The sequence below is a fragment of the Zalophus californianus genome, chromosome 5 (assembly GCF_009762305.2).
Source record: "Zalophus californianus isolate mZalCal1 chromosome 5, mZalCal1.pri.v2, whole genome shotgun sequence".
NCBI classification, from domain to species: domain Eukaryota; kingdom Metazoa; phylum Chordata; class Mammalia; order Carnivora; family Otariidae; genus Zalophus; species Zalophus californianus.
The window spans coordinates 95,122,317-95,148,683 of record NC_045599.1 but is presented as its reverse complement, the minus strand read 5'-3'; the positions used below and the strand labels follow the sequence as shown (position 1 = coordinate 95,148,683).

The 26,367-nt window shown below is 42.0% G+C and overlaps 1 protein-coding gene across 1 annotated transcript in view; it reads left to right on the top strand.

Moving 5' to 3' along the window:
* Positions 1–26,367, top strand: part of DOCK2 (dedicator of cytokinesis 2) — a 407,160-nt gene that overhangs the window by 31,961 nt on the left and 348,832 nt on the right. The window contains exons 6-9 of the mRNA XM_027605817.2: positions 2,701–2,849; positions 7,897–8,032; positions 17,165–17,319; positions 21,920–22,001. Of these exons, the coding sequence (XP_027461618.1) occupies positions 2,701–2,849; positions 7,897–8,032; positions 17,165–17,319; positions 21,920–22,001 (522 nt within the window). The remainder of the gene's footprint in view (positions 1–2,700; positions 2,850–7,896; positions 8,033–17,164; positions 17,320–21,919; positions 22,002–26,367) is intronic.

The window sequence follows — 26,367 nt, the reverse complement described above, 5'->3', positions numbered from 1 at the left end:
GATTTTATTTATTTATTTATTTGACAGAGAGATACACAGCGAGAGAGGGAACACAAGCAGGGGGAGTGGGAGAGGGAGAAGCAGGCTTCCCATGGAGCAGGGAGCCCGATGTGGGGCTCGATGCAGGGCTCGATGTGGGGCTCGATGCGGAGCTCGATGCGGGGCTTGATCCCAGGACCCTGGGATCATGACCTGAGCTGAAGACAGACGCTTAACGACTGAGCCACCCAGGCGCCCCTCCGCTACCCCTTTTTAAACATCACATACACCTACACCGTGGAAGCTTGGTGTTTTCCCTTAAGAAATCTTTGAATATCAAGTCCATCGTGCCCTTTACCTTAGTAAAGAGAACTTTAAACCTCTGGTATTCCAATATCACCTTCATGATTCTTGCCATGTCTGCATACCACCTGTATTATATTTACTTAATACCTAAATTGGCTCCCCTTTTAGTAAACTTAAGTAATTTATGTAAGAAATTTTACAGCATGCCATGTCATTCCAACAACAATTTCTAATTCTCCAACACTATAATTCAATTCAATTCTAACGCTGACTCTCCAGAGTCAGTTTCGGATTCCATAGGTTTAAGAACTAAAAACTACAAGATTGCCCTCACTTCAGATGCCAGTTGCAAGTCTCAGGTCCCCAGGCTATCCGCACTTCTGTCCAAACTTAATACAAATTCAGGGGTTCATCATTCCTTTCTACCTCCACCGTGGGTCTCCTAATTCCTTAGATCAATTCACAGAGCTCTGGAAAGAGCTATACTTCTGATCACTGTTTTAGTATAAAGGCTACAATGCAGGGGTGCCTGAGTGGCTCAGTCAGTTAAGTGACTGCTTTCGGCTCAGGTCATGATCTCAGGGTCCTGGGATGGAGACTCATGTCCAGCTCCCCACTCAGTAGGGAGTCTGCTTCTCCCTCTTCCTCTGCCTTTCCCCCTGCTCATGATTTCAAATAAATAAATAAAATCTTAAAAAAAAAGTGTTTAGGGGTGCCTGAGTGGCTCAGTCGTTAAGTGTCTGCCCTCAGCTCAGGTCATGATCCCAGGGTCCTGGGATTGAGCCCCGCATCAGGCTCCCTGCTCGGCGGGAAGCCCGCTTTTCCTTCTCCCACTCCCCTTGCTTGTGTTCCCTCTCTCACTGTGTCTCTCTGTCAAATAAATAAATAAAATCTTAAAAATAAAATAAAATAAAAAAAGTGTTTTTTTAAAAAAAGACTATGATGCAGCAACAGCCAAATGGAAGAGATACACAGGTAAGGGAAGTAGGATGGGGGTGAGCACAGAGCTTCCATGCCTTCTCTTGGCATGCCACTTTCCCTGCACATAGATATGTTCACTATCTGGGAAGCTCCTTGAATCTTTTGATTGAAAGTTTTAATCAAAGTTTCGTTACATAGGCATGATTGATGAAATCTTTGGACATTGGTGATTGAGCTCCATCCCCAGCCTCTCTCTGTTCCTTGAAGGGGAAGGGGGAAGGGAGTGGGGCTGAAAGTTCCAACTCTCTAATCACATGGTAGATTCCTCTGGCATCCAGCTTCCCATCCAGAAGCTGTGGAGGGGGCCACCAAGAGTCATGTCATTAGCATAAACTCAGGTATGGTCAAAAGGAGCCCATTATGAATAAGAAAAGAGGCTCTTATCACTCAGGAAATTTCAAGGGCTTTAGGAGCTGTGTGCCAAGAACTGGGGACAAAGGACAAATACGTGTGTGTGTGTGTGTGTGTGTGTGTGTGTGTGTGTGTGTGTGTGTATCACATGCTTTCCCAAATGGAAAGCCAAAAGTGCTTGGCATGATTAGAAGAACATTATTCAAATAAATACAATGAAAACAAGGCAATGTTATTAAATGCTTGCTATAGTACCTGTCAAAAGCTCTGAGCTCAAAACCTCTCTTTGTTAAAAAAAGGAATTGACAAACGCGAGAGAGGGGTTAAAGACATGTTACCATGAAGGGCACCTAGGTGGCTCAGTCGTTAAGCATCTGCCTTCGGCTCAGGTCATGATCCCAGGGTCCTGGGATTGAGCCCCACATCAGGCTCCCTGCTCAGTGGGAAGCCTGCTTCTCCCTCTCACACTCCCCCTGCTTGTGTCCCCTCTCTCGTTGTGTCTCTCTCCATCAAATAAATAAATAAAATCTTTAAAAAAAAGACATATTACCATGAAACTGCACCTTTCTCCTTCCTTTCTACAGAAGGATGGAAGGAGAATCACCATATGGGTCTGTGTGATTTAACACTGGGTCTTTGTATCACCAAAGCCATTGTGTCCCACAGGTTGTACATGTCACATGTGGGGGAATGCTGCCCTAGAAATAAGCCTTTATCACCAGAAAAATGGTCCTGGTTCCCAGCCTTAAAGAGCTTAAGCTCTAGGACCTGCGTTACAGCAGATATTCATGGCATTTCTGCTCAACGAGTATCTTTTCTGATGGCCGTCCAGAGATCACGCTTACTTTAGCCAAGAAGTGATTAGGGTTATCACTTTCATTTCTGGAAGTCTCTGTGGCCCAGCGGGAGGAAATATGTGGACGACGGAGACTACCGCCCAATCCGTTGGTAACTGGGTAGGGGCCAGGAGAGATGTTCATGCCATGGCCCCTGAACGTGCTTGACTGACTTTGGCACAGTTTGCCACATAGATGCCAACACACCGTCGGTCCAGGTGACTGTGCACTGTTTCCTGTCTTGTAGGCCAGCAAAAAAGAACGGTTCATGCAGGTGCAGTCCATGATGTATGACCTGATGGAGTGGCGGTCCCAGCTCCTCTCAGGAACTCTGCCCAAGGATGAGCTGAAGGAACTGAAGCAGAAAGTCACATCTAAAATTGACTATGGCAACAAGTAAGTTTCTCTTTTCTCAGAAAAAATGCTCTCTTCTCCTACCTACCCCCCTTCTTCCCTGTCTCCCTCCAGAGAAACTTGGTTTCATTTTTAGATGCGCATTTGCCACTTTCTATTTGGGAGAAGGCTGTTACCAACTTGGTGCTTGTGTGCCTTTCTTATCACCCCCGTGGGACCTAGGGACATGCAAGCAGAGGGAGGGCTTGCTTATGCAGTGGTTATTACTGGGCTGAGAGATTTAGGACACTCATTTAACCTACTTCCGAGGGGCTGGGGAGCACAGTCATGCTGGTACACTTTTGGCTTAGTTGTCATTTTATTTCTGCACTTACAAAACTCTCCCTTAAATCCCAGTGTGAGACTTAATGTCCCTTCCCCCATCCTAAATTATCCAAGCCACATGCCATCAGCTAACTCATATGCATAGTTACAAAAGTGTTTCCTCAAAAGGGAAGTAGCAGAAAGTGTTTGGATTTTGAATGCTTTTAAGTTAAAGAGAACATGAGACAACTTTTCGAGGCAGGACAACCCACTGATAATAATAGTAGTGATAATAATATTACAAGTAACACTTAATCCAAGCTTATTATGTACCAGGCTTGATGCTACATGTTTTACATTCAGTGTCTTATTTAATTCTTATAATAACTCTATGGGGCATGCAGTTTTATTGTCCACATTTGTTTTCAGATGAAGAAACTAAGGCCCTTAAAGAGGCCAAGTAATTTGTCCAGAATTGCATAGCTATTAATGGCAGAACCAGAATTTAGACCCAAGCAATCTGGCTCCAGAGTCCATAGGCCCGCCACTATGCTACCTGGATGCATTTGAGAACCCCTACCTCCTGGTTATTTGGATGACCTCTAAATCCTACTCATTTGCTTATTCATCCCAACAACAAACATGTCTCGAACACTTTTGATTGGTCTGATACCTTGCTAGCTGTTGAAGCTCTAGAAATAAAAGCTCCTGTCTGCTAAGGAACCACAGTCTGGTTAGGAGTAAGCTACAAGCAAACTGCTAATATGCATTGTGGTAAGTTTGATGGCTTATAAAATAAGAGTACTCTTAATTCAATGTGGAGAAGGAAATCAAGGAAGGCTTCCTGAAGGAGGTAAACCTGAGGGGAATTTTGAAAGATAAAGAAGTATTAAGTAGGAAAAAAAAAAAAGAAAGAAAAGGAAGGTAGGAGTTCATGAGAGAGCATGGCAGGTCTAGAAGATTGTGAAATGGGTCAGAAGCCTGGGTCATAAGGCCCAAGGGGGAAGTAGAAAGAGCCCATCTAATGCGATAAGAAGGAAATTTCCCTGCAGCCAGGCTTTCTTGCCTTTGTCATATGCACTAGGAAGAAGATCCATAGGCATTAGGAAAGTCAACGGGTCCAGCTTACAGCTGCTTCCCATCCCAGGAGCCCAGTCCCTCTGTTGGTTTCCCTGCTGGCGGCAAGCGTGTCCAAATCTGCTCATAATACACATCATCCCAAAGTGACAGGAAGGATTTGCCACTCAGCTGCTGCTGCCACTGGTGCGGTGACATCGATAGCTGGGAATGGTCACAGCTGGGAGTGTGAGTATCAAGGGAGATTAGCTGCTTTGCAGTAATGGCCTCTGTGACCTTCAGATGTTGTTTCTTCATCCTAAGAAAAAAGGCCAAGGGTGGAAGAAATGGTCACCGCTCATAGGAAGTCTTCTCTGATTTTCCCCTACCCACCCCTGGCTGGGTTAGGTGCCCTTGCAGGCCCTTAGCACCCTCCACAGTAATCACCTCCTTACTGGTCTTTCTCCCCTGCTGTGACGGGAACTCTATAAGACAGTGGCCATCTAATTTACCTCTCTGTGTCGGGAACAGGGTCTGCACACGGGAGGTGCTCAGTGAATGATAGCTGGATGAGTGCATGAATGGCGGTGATGGGAGAAGGAGGAGGAGAGGGTCCTCCCCAGGTCAGCGGTGCCTCTGCAGCATTGTCTGGACCAGCCCTGTGCTTCTGGTTTCAGTCACTTCCCTTTGGGAAGTGAGAGCCATCCTTGGAAACGGAGGCCCTGAGCTAGGGAGTCCCTTGCTTCTTGCCTCCCTTCCCTGATGACTTAGCTGGATGGGAGGGAGATTTGGACACCTTCAATTATCACCGGCTTGGCGTGTTTGGAGCTCAGAGCTCTAATATGGGGTGGATGGCTTCCTGAAAGCCAGAAGTCCAGACCTCTGGGCAGAGCGTCAGGAGCTGTGTGAGGTGCACTGCCTCACACTGTGAGAGTCAGGGAAGCATGATGGATAGGAATTTAGGGCTGTAGGACTGACCAGAATGAGACTATTTCTCCCATCATTCACTTTGTTCCTTCATTCAGACCTCAAACTTTTGTTGAGCACCTGCTAGGCCTCGAGGACACAGATATTTACAAAATACAGCTGCTATATGAACAATAAAAGCAAGCAGAGAACTAAGAATAACTTACTGAGTGGTGACTATCTGCCAGGTGCTGTTTTAAGCACATTCCATATATTAATTCAGTTAAATCTCATGACAACTCTATGAAGTAGGTAAGTACTATTATCATCCCTATTTCTCAGATGACGGAACTAAGGTTCATAAAGTGATTAGGTCATTTTGCCCCAGATGACTGAAATTTGAACCAATAGCTTGGCTCCAGAGTTCAAGTGCTTAACTATTACTGCATTCTATTGCCTCCAAGGACAGTGTAGGTTAATATGGGAGAGAGAGAAGTGAACAGACAGTGGAGTAGGAAGTCATGCCTTTCCCAAGAGCAGGAAGCACAGACAAAAGGGCAAGGGGAGGCAGGGAGGTGGCTGACATCTGCCCAGAATCTAACAAGACTACTGGGAATTATTAGGTAAAGAAACTGGGGGTAGGGGGAGAATGTGCGAGCAGCTGAGAGATTAACATGAACATGGAGAGGAAGGCAGACTGGGGCTGGAACCTTGAAGGCCTAAGTGCCAAATAAAGGAGTTTGGATTTGTCCAGGGGATGATCAGGAGCCGCAGAAGGAGCCATTTCTGTTTTCATTACCATTAAAATATTTTTGTTTTTGAAAAATGCATACAGTAGAGGCTTCTTCCCCTGCACTTGTTTTGGCTTCATCTTATCACTTTCTCAAACAGAAGAGAGCAGTGTGGGACTACCTCTGAGGAGAGAATGTCAGAATACTCATTTCTCCAAAGTAAATGGTCTGCTGTTCAACTGGGAGACAGCCTTTCCTGACGCTGGGTTATGGGACTCCTGATAGTCCTGGGCTGTAACTACTAAAGCTTCTGAAATTCCATGTGAGACCAATAATGGGCAAGCTCCTTGGTCTCCAAGGAGTGAGGAATCCTCAAATGACTCCTCCAAATCCCAAGGTAGCTGGACCCTAAAGAATGTTTTATTCATACATTTTAGAACCGAATCCACTTTGATAAATTTTGAAGAAAAGGAGCCAGAGAGATCTTGGCATTAGATTATGTGTTGGCTATGCTCCATCTTTTCTGAGGTCACACGAGCCTCTGCTCAGCATTAGTTGAAAGCATTTATTCCCCCTTAGCATCGCCCGTTCGGCAGCATGGCTGTGCAGCATTATGAGTCATATCTAGTTGGAAGTTAATTTCCTAATGAATGTGGACAAACGGGTGAACCTTGGCTCCCTTCTGTTTGCATTTGGATGAGATGAGAGATGTGCTTCTCACTCTGGTTCTCAAATAAGAGATGGAAACTTTGTCTCCTTCATTTCTCCTTGCTGCCTTCCAGAATCTGGTACTCAGTAATGGTGCCTAGTAGGACCACTGTTGGCCTTCTCAGAGTCTTCATCAGCCCACTTCCCCCTACCTTCTTTGTATGGACAGCGAGGTCCTCCGTCTCAACATCAAGTGCAAAAGCAGCTTCAAATCGAGGCCTCTGCAAACCTATCCTTGGTCCCCTAATCCAGTACTGTTCCTAAGTGCCTCCCATCTAGAAAGTATACCGTAGAGGTTAAGAGTACAGACCAGGATGCCACATTACTTTTTAACTAGCTATGTGACCTTGAGCAAATTAATTAGCCCCCACATCTTTGGTCTTTTCTTCATTTGTAAAATGGGGGTATTAATAGTACATAAAATGCATTAATATACGTAAAACATTTAATGTACGTCAGCTTACCGCAAGTGTTATGTGTTTGCTGTTATTAAGTATCATTGATGCCAATCAGAATGACAGATGCAGTTGAAACAAATCAATACCAAGCAGGGGAAATCTTGTGGCCTGGAAGTCAAAGAGCAAAAGAGCAAGCTGTGGATAACAAGCAATATATCTGAGATTTTTTTCCCCAGCAACTGTGTTCAAAATGTTGAATAGATAACATTTGAATAAATTCTCTGCTATATGTTATATTATATCATATCACATTTGTAAAACAATTTAAGATAAGGCACATGTCTCCTTTGACCCCTCCACCCCTTTTGGTCCCAGAGTCCTACCCCTCCTCACAGGTACCCCTGTTGGTAATATTGGTGGTTTGGCACTTTTTGTCCAAACCCTTCTCTTTTTTCTTTTCATTCATGTACGTTCAACCTAACAATATATCTGGCTTGGTTTATTTATTTATATTAACCTAGTGTGTGCATCTTTCCATACTTTATTTTTTCCACTGAGATATATCATTAAACATATTAAAGCTATATCATATTTGTTAAGCACTGCTACATGGAATTCCATTACAGGTCACAGTTTACTTAGCTATTCTCCCTTTGACAGACATTGTGATTTTGTTCAACATTTTGCTGATGCAGGCAATGCTGTAACACAAGTTCTCGTTCAAATGTGTATGTTTCTCTAGATTCAGTATCGCAGGAGATATACATTTTAAGCAAACTGAATATACATTGCCACAGTACCACCCAAAGAGGCTGAACTGTACCAGTATGCCTCACGGCTGTGTGCAAGGCTGTTGGTGTAGAGCTGTTCCATGGAAGTCTGCAATTCTCAGAGACCAGGAGAACTTTCTGGTATAAACTTCTCACCAACATCTTAAAGGCTTAAGCCTCCCCTGATTTATCCCCACCCTCTGTTTTTGCTTTTCAGAATTCTTGAGCTTGATCTGATTGTCAGAGATGACGATGGAAATATCTTAGACCCTGATAATACCAGCGTCATCAGCTTGTTCCATGCACACGAGGAAGCGACAGATAAAATCACAGAGCGCATCAAGGAAGAAATGGTGAGCTTTGTAAAATAGGCTTTGGCAGTCATATAGCAGTCATATACTTCATATACATCATAAACTTCAAACAATAGGCTAATTAACTAGACTCTATATTATTCAAGGAGACATCTGTCCTATGACCTGAGATGATCAGTTACCACATGCATTTTATTGTGTTTTTGTACTCGGGTCTGTAATTCATTCTGCATCTATCCCACAGGTAGTTTAATGCAAGGCAAGTTTCCTCTTCTCATGGATATTTTATATTCCAGAGAGGGGAAAAGAAGAAAGGCAATAAGAAGTAAATAAATAACTGGACAAATTAATTCCAGATGATGTTAAGTCTCTAAAAGGCAATAAGCTAGGGTTATATGAATCAGGAGCTATTTTAAAAGGTACCATCAAGAAAGGCCTCTCTCAGAAGAGACATCTGAGTTGACATTTGAATAATATGAAGTCACCAGGCTTGGGAAGACCTAGGGACAAAGTGTTGTAGGCAGAGGGAACAGTAAGTGAAAAGGCCCTGAGGTAGGACTGTGTTCTGAATGTTCAAGGAGTAGAAAGACCAGTGTGGATGGGACAATGATGAGCAGTAGGAAAGTGTAAGCAATGATTTGGAGAGGTAGGGAGCAGAAGCCAGCTGTCTCAGGGCCAGAGGGGTCACGGAAAAGAGTTAAGATGTTATCCCAAGTATGATGGAAAGCCAACAAAAGAGTTCAAGGAAACTTTTTTTTTTCAAATTTAACATAATCTGACTTATGATTAAAAAAATCATTTTAGCCACTGTGTATTATTTGAAGACAACTTTGTTTTTAATTTTATTAAGATAATTTCACACAAAATTAATTCATTATGAACTACAGTCTACTGAATCTTACTAAGGTATAGTGTTGAGTCAACTCCACCATAGTCACGGTATCAACAGGTGTGTCACCCTGAAAGTTTTTTTGAGTCCCCTTGTCATTGATCCCCTTTCCCAGTCTCCAGGCCCAGGCAATCCCTAATTTGTTTTCTGTGATTACACTTTTGCCTCTTCTTGAGTTTCATATAAATGAAATCATATGGTTTTTGTGTGTGACTTATTTTACTCAGCATGGTGTTTTTGAGGTTCATATTGTATATATTTTTTCCTTTTTATTGTTGAGTTGCTGTACCATCAAGTAGTTGTCCATCATTGGACATGTGGGGTTGTTTCCACCTGGGGCCTATATAATTAGTACTGCTAAGAACATTTGCAAACATATGTGCAGACATATATTTTCATTCTTTTCAAGTAATACCTGACAATAGGGTGGCTGGATCCTATGATTTGTGTATGTTCAACATTTTAAGAGACTGCCATACTATTTCCCAAAAGGGCTGTACAATTTTACATTCCCATCAGTAGTATATGAGAGTTCCAGTAGCTCTGCCTTCTTTCAACACTTGGTCTTGCCTGTCTCTTAACTTTAGTCATTCTAGTGGTTCTATGGTGGTATCTTATTGTGGTTTTAATTTGCATTTCTCTGAATGACTAGTGATGTTGAGCAACTATCTCTTCATGTGCTTACTGGCCATGGCCATTTGTATCCTTATTTTTGTAAAGTATCTGTTCAAATATTTTACCCATTTTAATTGGGTTGATTTTTTTATCATTGAGTTGTAGAAACTCTTTGTATGTTCTAAATACAAATACTTTATCAGATATATGCTTTGTAAATATATTTTCCCAGTCTGTGCCTAGCCTTTTCATTTTCTTACGTGCATTTTTAATTTTTTAATTTTATTTATTTTATTTTATTATGTTATGTTAATCACCATACATTACATCATTAGTTTTTGATGTAGTGTTCCATGATTCATTGTTTGCATATAACATCCAGTGCTCCATTCAATACGTGCCCTCTCCAATACCTCACCAGGCTAACCCATCCCCCCACCCCCCTCCCCTCTAGAACCCTCAGTTTGTTTCTCAGAGTCCATAGACTCTCATGATTCGTCTCCCCCTCCGATTGCCCCTCTTCATTTTTCTATTCCTACTATCTTCTTCTTCTTCTTCTTTTTTAACATATAATGTATTGTTTCAGAGGTACAGGTCTGTGATTCAACAGTCTTACACAATTCACAGAGCTCACCATAGCACATACCCTCTCCAATGTCTATCGCACAGCTACCCCATCCCTCCCACCCCCCACCATTCCAGCAACCCTCAGTTTGTTTCCTGATTAAGAATTCCTCATCTCAGTGAGGTCATATGATACATGTCTTTCTCTGATTGACTTATTTCACTCAGCCTAACACCCTCCAGTTCCATCCATGTCATTGCAAATGGCAAGATTTCATTCCTTTTGATGGTTGCATGATATTCCATTGCATATATATACCACATCTTCTTTATCCATTCAGCTATCGATGGACATCTTGGCTCTTTCCATAGTTTGGCTATTGTGAACATTGCTGCTATAAACATCGGGGGGGGTGCATGTACCCCTTCAGATCACTACATTTGTATCTTTGGGGTAAATACCCAGTAGTGCAATTGCTGGGTCATATGGTAGCTCTATTTCCAACTTTCTGAGGAACCTCCAAACTGTTTTCCAGAGTGGCTGCACCAGCCTGCATTCCCACCAACAGTGTAGGAGCGTTCCCCTTTCTCCACATCCCTGCCAACATCTGTCGTTTCCTGACTTGTTAATTTTAGCCATTCTGACTGATGTGAGGTGGTATCTCGTTGAGGTTTTGATTTGGATTTCCCTGATGCCGAGCAATGTTGAACACTTTTTCATGTGTCTGTTGGCCATTTGGCTGTCTTCTTTGGAAAAATGTCTGTTCATGTCTTCTGCCCATTTCTTGATTGGATCATTTGCTCTTGGGGTGTTGAGTTTGATAAATTCTTTATAGATTTTGGAGACTAGCCCTTTATCTGATATGTCATTTGCAAATATCTTCTCCCATTCTGTCGGTTGTCTTTTGGTTTTGTTGACTGTTTCTTTTGCTTGTGCAAAAGCTTTTTATCTTGATGAAGTCCCAATAGTTCATTTTTGCCCTTGCTTCCCTTGCCTTTGGCAATGTTTCTAGGAAGAAGTTGCTGCGGCTGAGGTCAAAGAGGTTGCTGCCTGCTTTCTCCTTTAGGATTCTGATGGACTCCTGTCTCATATTTAGGTCTTTCAACTGTTTTGAGTCTATTTTTGTGTGTGGTGTAAGGAAATGGTCCAGTTTCATTCTTCTGCATGTGGCTGTCCAATTTTCCCAACACCATTTGTTGAAGAGACTGTCTTTTTTCCATTGGACATTCTTTCCTGCTTTGTCAAAATGAGTTGACCATAGAGTTGAGGGTCCATTTCTGGGCTCTCTATTCTGTTCCATTGATCTATGTGTCTGTTTTTGTGCCAGTCATACTGTCTTGATGATGACAGCTTTGTAATAGAGCTTGAAATCTGGAACTGTGATGCCACCAACTTTACTTTTCTTTTTCAACATTCCTCTGGCCATTTGGGGTCTTTTCTGGTTCCATACAATTTTAGGATTATTTGTTCCATTTCTTTGAAAAGTGGATGGTATTTTAATAGGGATTGCCCTGAAAGTGTAGATTGCTCTAGGTAGCATTGACATCTTCACAATATTTTTTCTTCCAGTCCATGAGCATGGAACATTTTTCCATTTCTTTGTGTCTTCCTCAATTTCTTTCATGAGTATTTTATAGTTTTCTGAGTACAGATTCTTTGCCTCTTTGGTTAGATTTATTCCTAGGTATCTTATGGTTTTGGGTGCAATTGTAAATGGGATCGACTCCTTAATTTCTCTTTCTTCTGTCTTGTTGTTGGTGTATGGGAATGCCACTGATTTCTGTGCATTGATTTTATATCCTGCCACTTTACTGAATTCCTGTATGAATTCTAGCAGTTTTGGGGTGGAGTCTTTAGGGTTTTCCACATAAAGTATCCTGTCATCTATGAAGACTGAGAGTTTGACTTCTTCTTTGCCAATTCAGATGCCTTTTATTTCTTTTTGTTGTCTGATTGCTGTGGCTAGGACTTCTAATACTATGTTGAATAGTAGTGGTGGTAGTGGACGTCCCTGCCGTGGTCCTGACCTTAGGGGGAAAGCTCTCAGTTTTTCCCCATTGAGAATGATATTAGCTGAGGGTTTTTCATAGATGGCTTTTATGATATTGAGGTATGTGCCCTCTATCCCTATACTCTGAAGAGTTTTGATCAAGAAAAATACTGTACTTTGTCAAATGCTTTTTCTCCATCTATTGAGAGGATCATATGGTTCTTGTTCTTTCTTTTATTAATGTAAATGTATCACATTGATTGATTTGCGGATGTTGAACCAACCTTGCAGCCCAGGGATAAATCCCACTTGGTCTTGGTGAATAATCCTTTTAATGTACTGTTGGATCCTATTGGCTAGTATTTTGGTGAGAATTTTTGCATCCATGTTCATCAAGGATATTGGTCTGTAATTCTCCTTTTGGATGGGGTCTTTGTCTGGTTTGGGGATCAAGGTAATTGTGGCCTCATAAAACGAGTTTGGAAGTTTTCCTTCCATTTCTATATTTTGGAACATTTTCAGATGAATAGGTATTAATTCTTCTTGAAATGTTTGGTAGAAATCCCCTGGGAAGCCATCTGGCCCTGGGCTCTTGTTTGTTGGGAGATTTTTGATGACTGCTTCAATTTCCTTAGTGGTTATAGGTCTGTTCAGGTTTTCTATTTCTTCCTGGTTTAGTTGTGGTAGTTTATACATCTCTAGGAATGCATCCATTTCTTCCAGATTATCTAATTTGCTGGCATAGAGTTGCTCCTACTATGTTCTTATAATTGTTTGTATTTCTTTGGTGTTGGTTGTGATCTCTCCTCTTTCATTCATGATTTTATTTCTTTGGGTCCTTTCTCTTTTCTTTTGATAAGTCTGGCCAGGGGTTTATCAATCTTATTAATTCTTTCAAAGAACCAGCTCCTAGTTTCGTTGATCTGTTCTACTGTTCTTTTGGTTTCTATTTCATTGATTTCTGCTCTGATCTTTATTATTTCTCTTCTCCTGCTGGGTTTAGGCTTCATTTGCTGTTCTTTCTCCAGCTCCTTTAGGGGTAGGGTTAGGTTGTGTGTTTGAGACCTTTCTTGTTTCTTGGGAAAGGCTTGTATTGCTGTATACTTTCCTCTTAGGACTGCCTTTGCTGCATTCCCAAAGATTTTGAACAGTTGTGTTTTCATTTTCATTGGTTTCCATGAATTTTTTTAATTCTTCTTTAATTTCCTGGTTGACCCATTCATTCTTTAGTGGGATGCTCTTTAGCCTCCATGTATTTGAGTTCTTTCCGACTTTCCTCTTGTGATTAAGTTCTAGTTTCAAAGCATTGTGGTCTGAAAATATGCAGGAATGATCCCAATCTTTTGGTACTGGTTGAGACCTGACTTGTGCCCTAGGATGTGATCTATTCTGGAGAATGTTCCATGGACACTAGAGAGGAATGTGTATTTTGTTGCTTTGGGATGGAATGTTCTGAATATGTCTGTGAAGTCCATTTGGTCCAGTGTGTCATTGAAAGTCTTTATTTCCTTGTTGATCTTTTGCTTAGATGATCTGTCCATTTCAGTGAGGGAGGTGTTAAAGTCCCCCACTATTATTGTATTGTTGTCGATGTGTTTCTTGGCTTTTGTTATTAATTGGCTTATATAATTGGCTGCTGCCATGTTAGGGGCATAGATATTTACAAGTGTTAGATCTTCTTGTTGAATAGACCCTTTAAGTATGATTTAGTGTCCTTCCTCATCTCTTGTTATAGTCTTTGGTTTAAAATCTAATTTGTCTGCTATAAAGATTGCCACCCCAGCTTTCTTTTGGTGTCCATTAGCATGATAAATAGTTTTCCATCCCCTCACTTTTAATCTGGAGGTGTTTTTGGGTCTAAAATGAGTCTCTTGCAGACAGCATATTGATGGGTCTTGTTTTTTTTATCCTATCTGATAGCCTGTGTCTTTTGATTGGGGCAGTTAGCCCTTTTACATTCAGGGTAACTATTGAAAGATAGGAATTTAGTGCCATTGTACTGTCTGTAAGGTGACTGTTACTGTGTATTGTCTGTGTTCCTTTCTGGTCTATGTTACTTTTAGGTTCTCTCTTTGCTTAGAGGACCCCTTTCAATATTTCTTATAGGGCTGTTTTTGTGTTTGCAAATTCCTTTAGTGTTTTTTTTTTTTTTTTTTTTTGTCCTGGAAGCTTTTTATCTCTCCTTCTATTTTCAATGACAACCTAGCTTGATATAGTATTCTTGGCTGCATATTTTTCTCATTTAGTGCTCTGAATATATCATGCCAGTCCTTTTGGGCCTGCCAGGTCTCTGTGGATAGGTCTGTTGCCATTCTAATGTTTCTACCAACGTAGGTTACAGATCTCTTGTCTAGAGCTGCTTTCAGGATTTTCTCTTTTTTCTGAGACTCGTAAGTTTTACTATTAGATATTGGGGTGTTGACCTATTTTTATTGATTTTGACCGGTGTTCTCTGTGCCTCCTGGATGTTGATTCCAGTTTCCTTCCCCAAATTAATGAAGTTCTCTGCTATAATTTGCTCCAATACACCTTCTGCCCCTCTCTCTCTTTCTTTTTCTGGGATCTCAATTATTGTCATATTTTTTCATCCTATGGTATCACTTATCTCTCAAATTCTGCCCTTGTGATCCAGTTGTTGTTTATTTCTCTTTTTCTCAGCTTCTTTATTTTCCATTATTTGATCTTCTATATCACTAATTTTCTCTTCTGCATCATTTATCCTAGCAGTTAGAGCCTGTATTTTTGATTGCACCTCATTAATAGCCTTTTTGATTTCGACTTTGTTAGATTTTAGTTCTTTTATTTCTCCAGAAAGGGTTACTCTAATATCTTCTATGCCTTTTTCAAGCCCAGCTAGTCTTTTTAAAATCATCATTCTGAACTCTAGCTCTGACATCTTACTAATGTCTGTATTGATTGGTCCCGGCAGTTGGTACTGCCTCCTGTTCTTTTTTTTGAGGTGATTTTTTCCATCTTGTCATTTTGTCCAGAGGAGAATAGATGAATGAGAGAACAAAATGCTAACAGGTAACAGCAACCCCAGAAAAATATACATAAACAAATCAGAAGAGACCTGAAACCAGGGGAAAAGAAAGGAAAAGAAAGGAAAAAGAAAATAAAAGAAAAAGAAAATAAAAAAAAAGAATATGGTCAAATATGATCAGGCTGGGGCATAGATCAGTGTCACACACTAGATTTTGGGTGTATTTTGGTCTGTTATAAGAAAATGCCTCCCAAAATTTTAAAGAAAGAAAAACATATATGTACAAAAACAAGGGTAAATACGATGACGGGATGGAATATGACTGTAAAGATGTTAATTATAAAAGATTTTATAAAAGGAATTGATAAGATGTTGAAAAAAGAAAGAAGTTGGATTTAAGTTGAAAAAAAAGAAAGTTGAAAAAAGAAAGAAGAGGATTTTTAAAAATAGGGAGAGAATGTGATCCGGCAGGAGATAGAACAAAGCCATACACTAGAGATTTAGGTTATGTTTTGGTCTATTAGGAGAAACTGTATCCCAAAATTTTAAAGAGAGAACAACTTATATATATCTACCAAAAATAAAGTTAACTACTATGAAGGGATAGAATATGACTCTAAAAATGAAAAATCAAAAAGATTTTTTCAAAAAGGGATTGATAAGATGTTGGTTGTAAAAGGGAAAAAGAAAAATTCAAAGAAAAAAAAGAAAAAGAAAAAGAGAAAGAAAAAAAATTAAAAAAATCAACTTTGAAAGACTAAGGAACCATGGGAAAAAAGCCATGAATTCTATGTGCAGTATTCCCCTAGCGCTGGAGTTCTCCCATTCTCATTGGTCAGTAAACTCGGTCTTGGCTTGCTGGCTGTTCGTGCTGATCTTCTGGGGGAGGGGCCTGTTGCTGTGGTTCCCAAATGTCTTTGCCGGAGGCGGAATTGCCCTGCCCTTGCCAGGTCTGGGCTAAGTAATCTGGTCGGGTTTGCTCTCGGAAGCTTTTGTTCCCTGCAAGCTTTCCGTACAGCTATGGAGGATGAGAGTGAAAATGGCGGTCTCCCAATCCGCTCCCGGAGGAGCCGAGAACTCGGGGCCCCACTCCTCAGTTCACTCCCAGAGAAAAGCAGTCACTCCCGTCTCCCCGGTCTCTGGCCGCACTCCGTGCTCACCCGGCCTGTGACCGAGCGTTTCTATCTCTGGCACCTGACCCCGTGTGGAGTCTCCAAGCCCAGCAGATCCCTGCGGTGCACTCCCTCACCGCTCCTCCTGGGGAGGAAGGGGAGGCTCCCCAGATCTGCCGCTTGTTGGGTTCCCTAATGGAGAAGCAGTGGCCCGACTGTGCCGCGGATCACGGTTTATGGCAACCCTGAGCTGAGAGCCTGTGCCTCGGCTCCGTCTCTGCAGCTGGCTTCCCCGCTCCGATACCTGGGAGCTCTGCCGCACTCAGGCACCCCCGGTCTTTCTGTGACCCCGGGGGTCCTGAGACCACACTGTCCCAGCGAAGTTTCCACCCCCCTGCTTAGCCACTGGAGCGACGTCCCTCAGTGGAGCAGACTTTTTAAAAGTTCCGATTTTGTGCTCTGCTGCTCTGTACTTGCTGGTAGCAGCTGACAGAGGCCCCCCTCCCCTGCCGTCTAATCTTCCCAAATATCGCTTCAGATTCACTTCTCTGCACATCCTACCTTCCAAAAAGTGGTCGCTTTTCTGTTCAAAGTTGCTGCTATTCTTCAATCTCCTGTTGAGTTCGTATGTGTTCAGAATGATTTGATCCCTATCTAGCTGAATTCCTGGGACCAGACCAAATTAGGTCTCCTACTCCTCTGCCATCTTGTTCCTCCCTCTTAAATGCATTTTTAAAAAAGCAGAAGTTTCTACTTTTGATGAAGTCCATTTAAGCATTTTTTTCTTTGTATGGTTTGTGTTTTTTATGACATTAAATTTATGAGGAAGCCTGGGCCAAACAGTGGTATTTCCCAAAATAAGAAAATCAAGGCCAAGAAAGTCAAAGTGACTTGGCTCAGATCACAGCAACTTTTGCTGGTAGACCTGCATATACTGAAGAAATCTTCAGGTTTGAATCCTAAGTGTTACTGGGCTGATTTTCTCCACCTTTCTCCTTTCTTCCCTCCAACTCTTAGTCCAAAGACCAGCCAGATTATGGAATGTATTCCCGGATCTCCTCATCCCCCACCCACAGCCTCTATGTCTTTGTGAGGAACTTTGTGTGCCGAATTGGAGAAGATGCTGAGCTCTTCATGTCTCTCTATGACCCCAACAAGCAAATGGTCATAAGGTAGGTGTGTTCAATATTGCCTGACTTCTCTATATATGAGAGGTTGGAATTAGCAGAGCACAGAGCATCTTTTTTTTCCCATCATTACTTGTGGAGAAATTCCTACCTGGAAGAGAAACTGAGCCTGAAAATGTGGAAAATGTGGAAATAGCTTCATGTAGGATATGTGAGTCAGGTAGAAATATTATTTACCACCAAATTTTTCCCATAGTGTGGTTATGGTTACACAGTAGGGTTTTATAAATAGGTTTTTGATACTGGAGAACAACCAGAAAAATGAGATTCATACAGGTGGTGTTAGCTAGACTAAAAATTCCCACTTTATATAGGAGGTGGGTAGGTGGGGAATGGGTGAAATAGGCGATGGTGTTGGGGATGAAGGAATGCACTTGTCATTTTGAGCACAGGGTGATTTATGGAAGTGTTGAATCACTATATTGTACACCTGAAGCTAATATAACACTGTATGTTAATTAACTGAAATTAAAATAAAAATTTAAGTAAAAAATAGAAACAAAACAAAAACAAAGCAAAACAAAATAAACAAAATAAAATGGGAATAAAGAAGTAAATGGTGGGGGTGCCTGGATGGCTCAGTCAGTTAAGCGTCTGCCTTCAGTTCAGGTCATAATCCCAGGGTCCTGGGATTTATCCCCCCATCAGGCTCCCTGCTCAGCTGGGAGCCTGCTTCTCCTTCTGCCTGCCACTCCCCCTGCTTGTGCTTGCTCTCTCTCTGTCAGTCACATAAATAAATAAAATCTTAAAAAAAAAGGAAGTAAATGGTGAGAGCTGCGTTTCCTCCAGGATGATAGCAGGCTAAGAATGTCCACTCTGAAATCTGCCTGAGTTCATATCCTGGCTACTCCATTTACTCTTTCTTAACCTAGGGCAAGTAGCTCATCTTTCTAAGCCTGATTGCCCATTTGCAAAATATTAGTGCCAACCTCACAGGGTCATTTTTTTCCTCAGACTTTAATGAGAAAAAGCACATGAAGCACAGGGCTTGACACACAGAGCTTCAAGTGGCAGTGGCTATTATTATTACCACTTTAACTGATTGCTCTTGAGAATGGAGAAAGTAGGGAATTTCTGGGTGCCTCAGCTTGAGGAAGCGAGAACACCTTTTTGAGAATCTCCAGGGAAAAGACTTCGGTACATCTCCAGCCCCGACTACTGGGCCTCTGGCCTCTGCTTGTGGCTCAGACCATCGTTCCAGGTGGTGACCCTGCCGGTCTCCTCCAGTGGGGTTTTGAGCCAACACGTGGTCGCATATTTGAGGTCCCTGCTAGCTATTCCCAAGGTACCTGTGACAAAGACCCTGAAAGCACTCATAGGACCGGTCCTGCCTCTCGGAAAACATGATGCTTCATGATCAAGTTGACAGGGGTGCCTGGCCCACTGGCCCATCTAAGTGATGGATGACCTGAACCAGCTCTGTGGAAAGGCAATGGATCAGTGACATGGCAGCTCTCTTCCCTGATGTGCCACACCAGATGATATGCTCAATGGGGCATGCCTGAGTGATGCCTCTGAGAGGGCCAGAAATACAGGGAAGCCCTCAGGAAACTGAGAGATGAGGAGAAGGGTCGATGAAGGGGGCAAGAACCAAAAAAAGGGGGGGCAGGGGAAGTAGACAACAAAGAAAGATGAGAAGAGACATGATACAAGAGAGGGGCAGGGGAACTTGGAAACACTCACTTCCCACTCTAGATAGCTGTTCTTCCCCTAAGAAATCAGTCTTGTCCACTCCTGCCTAGCCAGGGTTGACATGCAATGGCAAGGCAAGGCATTCCTTGCCAAAGGCAAGTGAGGGCATTTTCAATGTGGCCCAAATGTGGACTGGGGACATTTGGCTGAGACTGAGCTTTCGATGTGGGGATGAATCATGGACTGATTCCAGTGGATGCCTGAAGAGATTTGGTTTGGGAAATTTAAGGTAAATTTCCATAGGACCAAAAAGAAGCAGTTTAGACATCTGGCCAGTGGCAAGGCTAATTTCCAAAAAAAAGCTTGAAGAGGAGTTGGGATGGTCCTCCCCTTCCACAGAGGAGAGTGTCATGTGCAGTAGGTCTCACCTGTCTTGGTGCCGGGTGGAGCTTTGGATTTACCATCCAGGTCTTCCTGGGCAGAGATGGATAGAACCAGCTCAGCCCTCTAAGTTGATTTTCTTATTTATGATTGCATTTCCCCTAGGAGAAAATTGCTGGTGCCTAATGTTTAGACCTAATAGGCTGGTTCTCTACTGGGCATTCTACATGTGATCAAAGGTCCTGGGAAAGACCCAGTATTTCACTAAGACATTTTGGAAATAACCAGTGGGAAATGATTGTCTTTTTTTTTTTTTTTTTTTTTTTTTTTTGTTGTTGTTGTTGTGGAGCTTTGGCAGTTCCTTAGTTTGCTGAAAATTCCACTAAAATTTTTGGAACTTATTAAAAAAAAAGAAGAGGGGCACCTAGGTGGCTTGCTCAGTAAAGTGTCCAACTCTTGGTTTTAGCTCAGGTCATGATCTCGGGGTTGTGGGGATCAAGTCCCAGGTCGGGTTTTACACTCAGTACAAAGTCTGCTTGTCTCTCTCCCTCCCCCTCTACGCCTCCTCCAGCACGCATGCACTCTCTCTCTCTCTCTCTCAAATGAATAAATAAAATCTTTTTAAAAAATAAATTTTTAAAAAGAAGGAAGAAAAGCTACATTTAACTTTTTTTTTAAAAAAAGATTTATTTCTTTTATTTTAGAGAGACAATGTGTGCATGCAAGCTGGGGGAGGAGCAGAGGGAGACGAAGAGAGAATTTTCAAGCAGCCTCCCTGTAAGCATGGAGCCCCATGCAGGGCTCTATCCCAGGACCCAGAGATCATGACCTGAGCTGAAACCAAGAGTTGGTCGATTAACCAACTGAGCCACCCCGGTGCCCCAGAAAAGCTACATTTAACTTGACTGATTTTTTAAATTAATTAATTAATTTTTTAAATGTAGTGTTCCATGGTTCATTGTTTGCGTATAACACCCAGTGCTCCATTCAATACGTGCCCTCTTCAATACCCATCACCAGGCTCACCCATCCCCCCACCTCCCTCCCCTCTAGAACCCTCAGTTTGTTTTTCAGAGTCCATAGTCTCTCATGGTTCGTCTCCCCCTCCGACTTCCCCCCCTTCATTTTTCCCTTCCTACTATCTTCTTCTTCTTCTTCTTTTTTTAAACATATAATGTATTATTTGTTTCAGAGGTACAGGTTTGTGATTCATCAGTCTTTCACAATTCACAGCTCTCACCATAGTACAACTTAATTGAATTTTAACCAGTGGTTGATCCAGAACTGTCTTCATTTTGTTATCAGTTCCCTTTCCCCTTTGAACTTGCTCAGACTGCTCTCATTAGTCTTCTAGGAGTGAGTAGAGAGAGTAACAAGACATTGTTAAGGCAAGTCCCCTTAACTTTGATAAATTCTTGTTATGCTTTTTTGGGATGACTTCGCTTTTGAGCTTTATTTTATTTTTATCCTAATTCAGGATAATGGGCATTTGTTTAACACCAACTATATATGCTCTTATATGGCATGGCAAATGTTATGACTCAACTCAGCAAACTCTCAAATTGCTCTTAAGTTAAAGAAGCACTAGACTTCTCAATTTTCCCAGTGTGGCTGGACTGACTAGTATGAACCTCACATGGTGGTGTATGGTTACTAGAAGATGTAAGCTGGTAAATGATTATAGGTCAGAACTGTGTGACTGCCTCTCATAAAATCCTTCAGTGAGTATCCATTCCTTTTAGGATCAAGTCAAAATCCTTGGATGGCCTACAACACCTCTCTAAGTTTTCTCTTATTCCTTTCTCCTCAGATCTTTTTTCAGATGCATCAAGCTCCAGCCTGCCTCAGGGCCTTTGAATGTATGTTTGCTTTTCCTGAAACATTTTCCTTTCTCACTCTCTTTTCCTGACTGATTTTATTTACATGTCATATACCTGGCAAAGACTTCCCTGACCACTCAGACTAGGCCAGACTTTTCTGATATACATTCTTGCAACAGCCTGAACTTTATCTTTATAGCACAATTGAATATAAATAGTTGTCACAACTGCATTTAGATAGTTATTTAAGTGTACCTCAGATAATGGCTAAGGCCATCTATGGACCATCACAATGTGATGTTCCTTTCAAGGAAACAGCCCCATGTCCAATGGGTAATTTTTAAAAAATTCATATCTTTATTTAGTCTTGAAAAGGGAATGAGATGAAAAGAGCAAATGCATTCTTAACATCCAGCAAAACATACCAAAATCCTTTCCCCAATCTCTCCCACTCTTGATTCTACAGAGAATGCTGCTACTCTTCAAAAATATTAGGTAGCTGGGCCAGAATTTGCTCAGCAGATGGGGAAGGGAAAGAGACTGTGAATGCACACATTAGTGATTCCTTTGTCCCCTGGTCTCTGTTAGACAGAACTGTGATCTCTTAGAAGGAGGGACAATGTCTGTCTCCGACACTACCATTTCCCCAGCAGCCAGTACTGGTTGAGCACAGAGTAGAGACTCAGTGAGTATTTTTACCAAACCATTGTTGAGCCCCAGGTAGTAACGGGTTGCCACTCTTCTTCCCACAGTGAGAACTACTTGGTGCGATGGGGCAGCAGGGGCTTCCCGAAGGAGATCGAGATGCTCAACAACCTGAAAGTGGTCTTCACGGTGGGTGTGCACTGTGTTCTTGTTACTGTCTTCCATACTCACAAGGGTATGATCTTGGAAATGACACCAATCACTTGGTTAAGAGGGAGCATGACCTGGGTGCAGATCTGTGTTCTGGGCTTTCTGGAGAGATTCAGGGCAGACGGGGTTTGGGGGGGTATTGTGTGCCCTTTGGAAGCAATTAGGAAGATGGATCTTCCCCTCTCTATCTCCCTCCTTCTTTCTTTCTCACTCACGTGCACACCAAGAACACATGCAGAGTGCTGTGTAAACAAGCATAGATTCCTTCCAGCAATAATGTCTACATGAACTGGGTACAGCAGCTATTCTGATTTATCAGTTAATTCATGGTTAACCTGAGTTCTTTCTTTGGCTGAGACTTCCTGAAAACCTCTATAAGATGTATCAGAAAAAAGAAAAGACCTTCTAAGAACATTGATTGCATTGTTAATTGGATATTCTGAACATAATCAAATCACAGATGACTAAAGATCTTAACAGATCCCTGAGATCATTCTTCTATATACCAGTATTTGCTGGGCAAAACCTATGTAGAAATATTGAAATCAGTTGTTAGTTGGACGATTTATTTCCAAAAGTGAGCCTGGCTTTTTAGTTCTGGAAAAGACAAACAGTGGAAAGAAAAAGATCAGGTTATTATTTCCAGCAAAGACCTTTCTCTTGTCCTATTTCCATGAGGGTGTGTTAAGAGTGTGATCTTAAGATACCTAAAGATATTGGTTCTCTGCAAGCTCCTTTGGGGAAAAGGAGCATTTATGAGATTGTTCACTCTGTTGCCTCCTGTGTTAGGAAGGGAAATTCCAGAGGAGGAGCCAGGGAGGGATTTGGGCATTGGCCAAACCCATGAGTTTGATCTAGGAGTGACCGACATGCTAGATTAACCTACGTTGCTTTACAATAATTTTCCAGTTACAGCCCATTAAATGCAATGTCTTATGTTATGTCACAATTAGATTGGAGTGCAGCTGATTTATTTTGTTTGTTATTTCCTGAAAAATGGGCCAGAGGCATGGAATAAAATCATAGTCCTAATTGCTTAGACAAAGTTTTCCTGGCATATATAAATGTGTCTCAGTCTTGTTTATCTATTATTAGTTAGAAGGAGGAGCCTATTTATTTTCTTGATAAATAGGAAAGTTTCATGGGGCTTCCTGATTAAACCAGGAGACAGATGTTTCATGAGAGGGACAAGGACAGGGAATCAATCAATGGTTGATTTTGCAGAGAACCAATTCATGATGTAAACATGCAGGAAAGGGCATCAGTAAATTTGTGTCTCTCAATATCAATGAGAATGTGATTCTGCCTGCATGGAATTCTGTCTGTGCCACCACCTCTCCTTCCCACAGCAAATGAACTTGGGAAACTTGGTTGACTGGTTCAATGGGATGATACTTCTCCATCTTGAAATGATGGGAGTCTTCATTTTGAGACAAGGAAGGTCATGGTTCTCTAGCTTCTTTTATTGATTCAAGAGCTATCCAATGAATACTATGGGTAAGCTCTGTGTTAGGTATGGCGGACACAGCATTGAATAAGCTGATAGGCTCTTGTTTTCAAGATGTGATGGGGGAATTCAGAAAATAAGTAAATGAGTAAATAAACAAGAAAATGTTAAAGGGCAATCCATGCAATGCAGATAATTAAAACAGGGTGATATGATGGTGTTTGACTGGGCTTTACTTTCATTTGGGCATTGAGGTGATGTTTAAGTTAGAGACAAGATGAGAATTGGCAGGCATGTGCCTTTCTGGCCTTATTTCTCTTGTCTCTGGATGTTAGCTCTTTCTGGATTCCTCTTTGAGGGCAGAGCCATAGGAGCTGGCACATGGGTTGGGCCGGTGGTGAACTTCCCCTGAATGCTTTATAAGCATTCACCTTCCTTGGCTCTGTAAGAGGAAAGCAGAGTATACTACCAGTTTCCCAAAGAATTTGCCCAGTTTGGGGGTTATTGCTAATACACAGGAAACAAGATTGAACAGTAAAAGGAGTGCTAATGAATTACTAAATCAGGTGACACGTGTTTTAAGTTTTCTTGTCCTGCCTCAGCTTCCCTAATATGTGAGTTTAATAAGGCCAAAGTAAAAATGATTGAGAAACACCACAGATTGGAACACAGTTCTGGGTGAGGATTGCACATTTATATACTCTCCAGAGAATAACTTGTGCTCAAGTATTTTATAACATGCTAAGATTCTCTAGTGCCAAGAGTCTCTGATGAGGCAGCTCTTAAAGATCTGGTGTCTTCCTTTGATCAAATGAAATCTCTTCAGAGAAGAGGGGTGGAAGAGGGGCTTAATTAAGAACCTCGTAGGCTTAGCTAGTGTGTTAGTTGCCAGGGCTGCCGTTACAAAGTGCCACAGTCTGGGTAACTTAAGGAACAGAAATTTATTTTCTCATAGTTCTGGAGTCTGGAAGTCCAAGATCAAGGTGTTCGCAGGGTTGGTTTCTTGTGAGACCTCTCCCCTTGGCTTGCAGATGACCACTTCTCCCTGTGTCCTCACATGGTCTTCTCTCTGTATGTGTCTGTGTCCTAATCTCCTCTGCTTCTAAGGACACCAGTCATTGACTAACCTCATTTTAGCTTAATCACCTCTTGAAAGGCCCTATATCCAAATACATTTTGAGGTGCTGTGAGTTAGGACTTCAACATATGAATTCTGAGGGGATGTAATTCAGCCCATAACATCTAGAAGGATCTTTTCAGGTGGCAGGGCCTTTGTGGTTCTAGGATGCCTCTGAAAGATACCAACTAGATATTTTAAAAAATATGGAAATTCCTAAGGAGATAAGAGAAAGAATTAAGGACAGAGGTCATTTTAAAGGAAGCAAGACTTGAACTCTTAAGGATGGGAAGGATTTTGATATATAGAGGCATAAGAGGCAAGTATCTGAGGCAGAGGTGTGGACAGCGGGCTTGGGAAGAAAGAGCGAGTTTAAAGTGAGCATCATGTGTTTGTGGAGCAATAAAGGAATCCTTGTGACAAAAATAGAGTACTTACCTGCAGAGAAGAGTGGGGAATCAGTTGGCTAGGAAATACATCATGTGTGGGACCTTTCACGTCAGCTGGGGAAGATTAGCACTAATAGGGTAGGAAATAAGGAGATGGTAACGTCATTGTGGGGAGAGAAGTGAAATAATGAACATGGCTTCTAAAGTTAAGTTTGTAGGGGATTTCAGGGTGGGTGGGAGGAAGTAGTGAGGCAGGCCAGAGAAAAGGCTGTCCAACCATCTGCTTGCGAAGTAATTGAGATCTCAAATTCAAGTGCCTACAGGGCAGGGCAGAAAATACAAATGTTTAAAATACAGTACAAATGTTTAAAATACAAATGAGTGGCTGAGCTTCCTTAGTCAGAAAGCCCCCTTCTCCCCTGCCTTCCCTTTCCCCCTACCCAGCCGGGAGACTTTGGAGAGTAGGGAAGCAGATGTCCATTTCCCCAGCTGGTGAAGGGGCAGCCCTTGTATCAGTTAGTAGTTCTCCAGAGAACCTGGACCAGTAAGATATATAGATAGATTTATTCTAAGGATTTGGCTCCCATGGTTGTCGGGGCTGGCAAATTTAAAATCTGTATGGCTGGGCAGCAGGCCTGAGACTCAGGCAGGGTTTCTATACTGCTGTCCTGAGGAAGATTTCCTCCTTCACTGGGAAACCTCAGGTTTGGGTGCTGGAGGTACAACAGTGAATAAAGCCTCAAGGCCTTCAACTGATTGGATGAAGCATATCTACATTATGGAAGGTAATCTCCTTGACTTAAAGTCAGCTAATTATAGATGTTAATCTGACCTACAGAATACCTTCATAGCAACATCTAGACTAGTGTTTGGCCAAACAACTAAGCATCATAACCTAGCCAAGTTGAAGCATAAAATGTAACCATCGCAGGCCCCAAGCAGAAAGGTGTGGACCACACTGGGGCCATGTTTTTTTTCCAGAAACTCTGCAACCCCCTGCACTCTTCTTTCCCCACCAGCCACAATGAGAGGGTGGGGCTGGCTGCTTTGCCTGGGCCCTAGCTCTTATGTGAGCTGAGAGGTTATTCCCAGTGCATATGCCTATATGAGGATTCATTTGAGGAAAAGCAACTATTCTCGAGTAAGGCCAGGACCAGGATTCTCTACTCTGATGCCAACAACATGCTTTGATGTTCTTTCTTCTTAGCCCAGCTGGAAGGCGGTCCCAAGAACATTGAAGTTTTTAGATATGAGCAGGACAGTCAGATACTGAGGTGGTCCAGGTAGTTTTCCCTCCTCTGTATCTTTCTGATGGTGAGAGAGATATGTTGTGGTGGTTAGGTTTATAGACTTTGGTCTTATGACTGGACAGTGTCTCCAAGGACTAAGGTC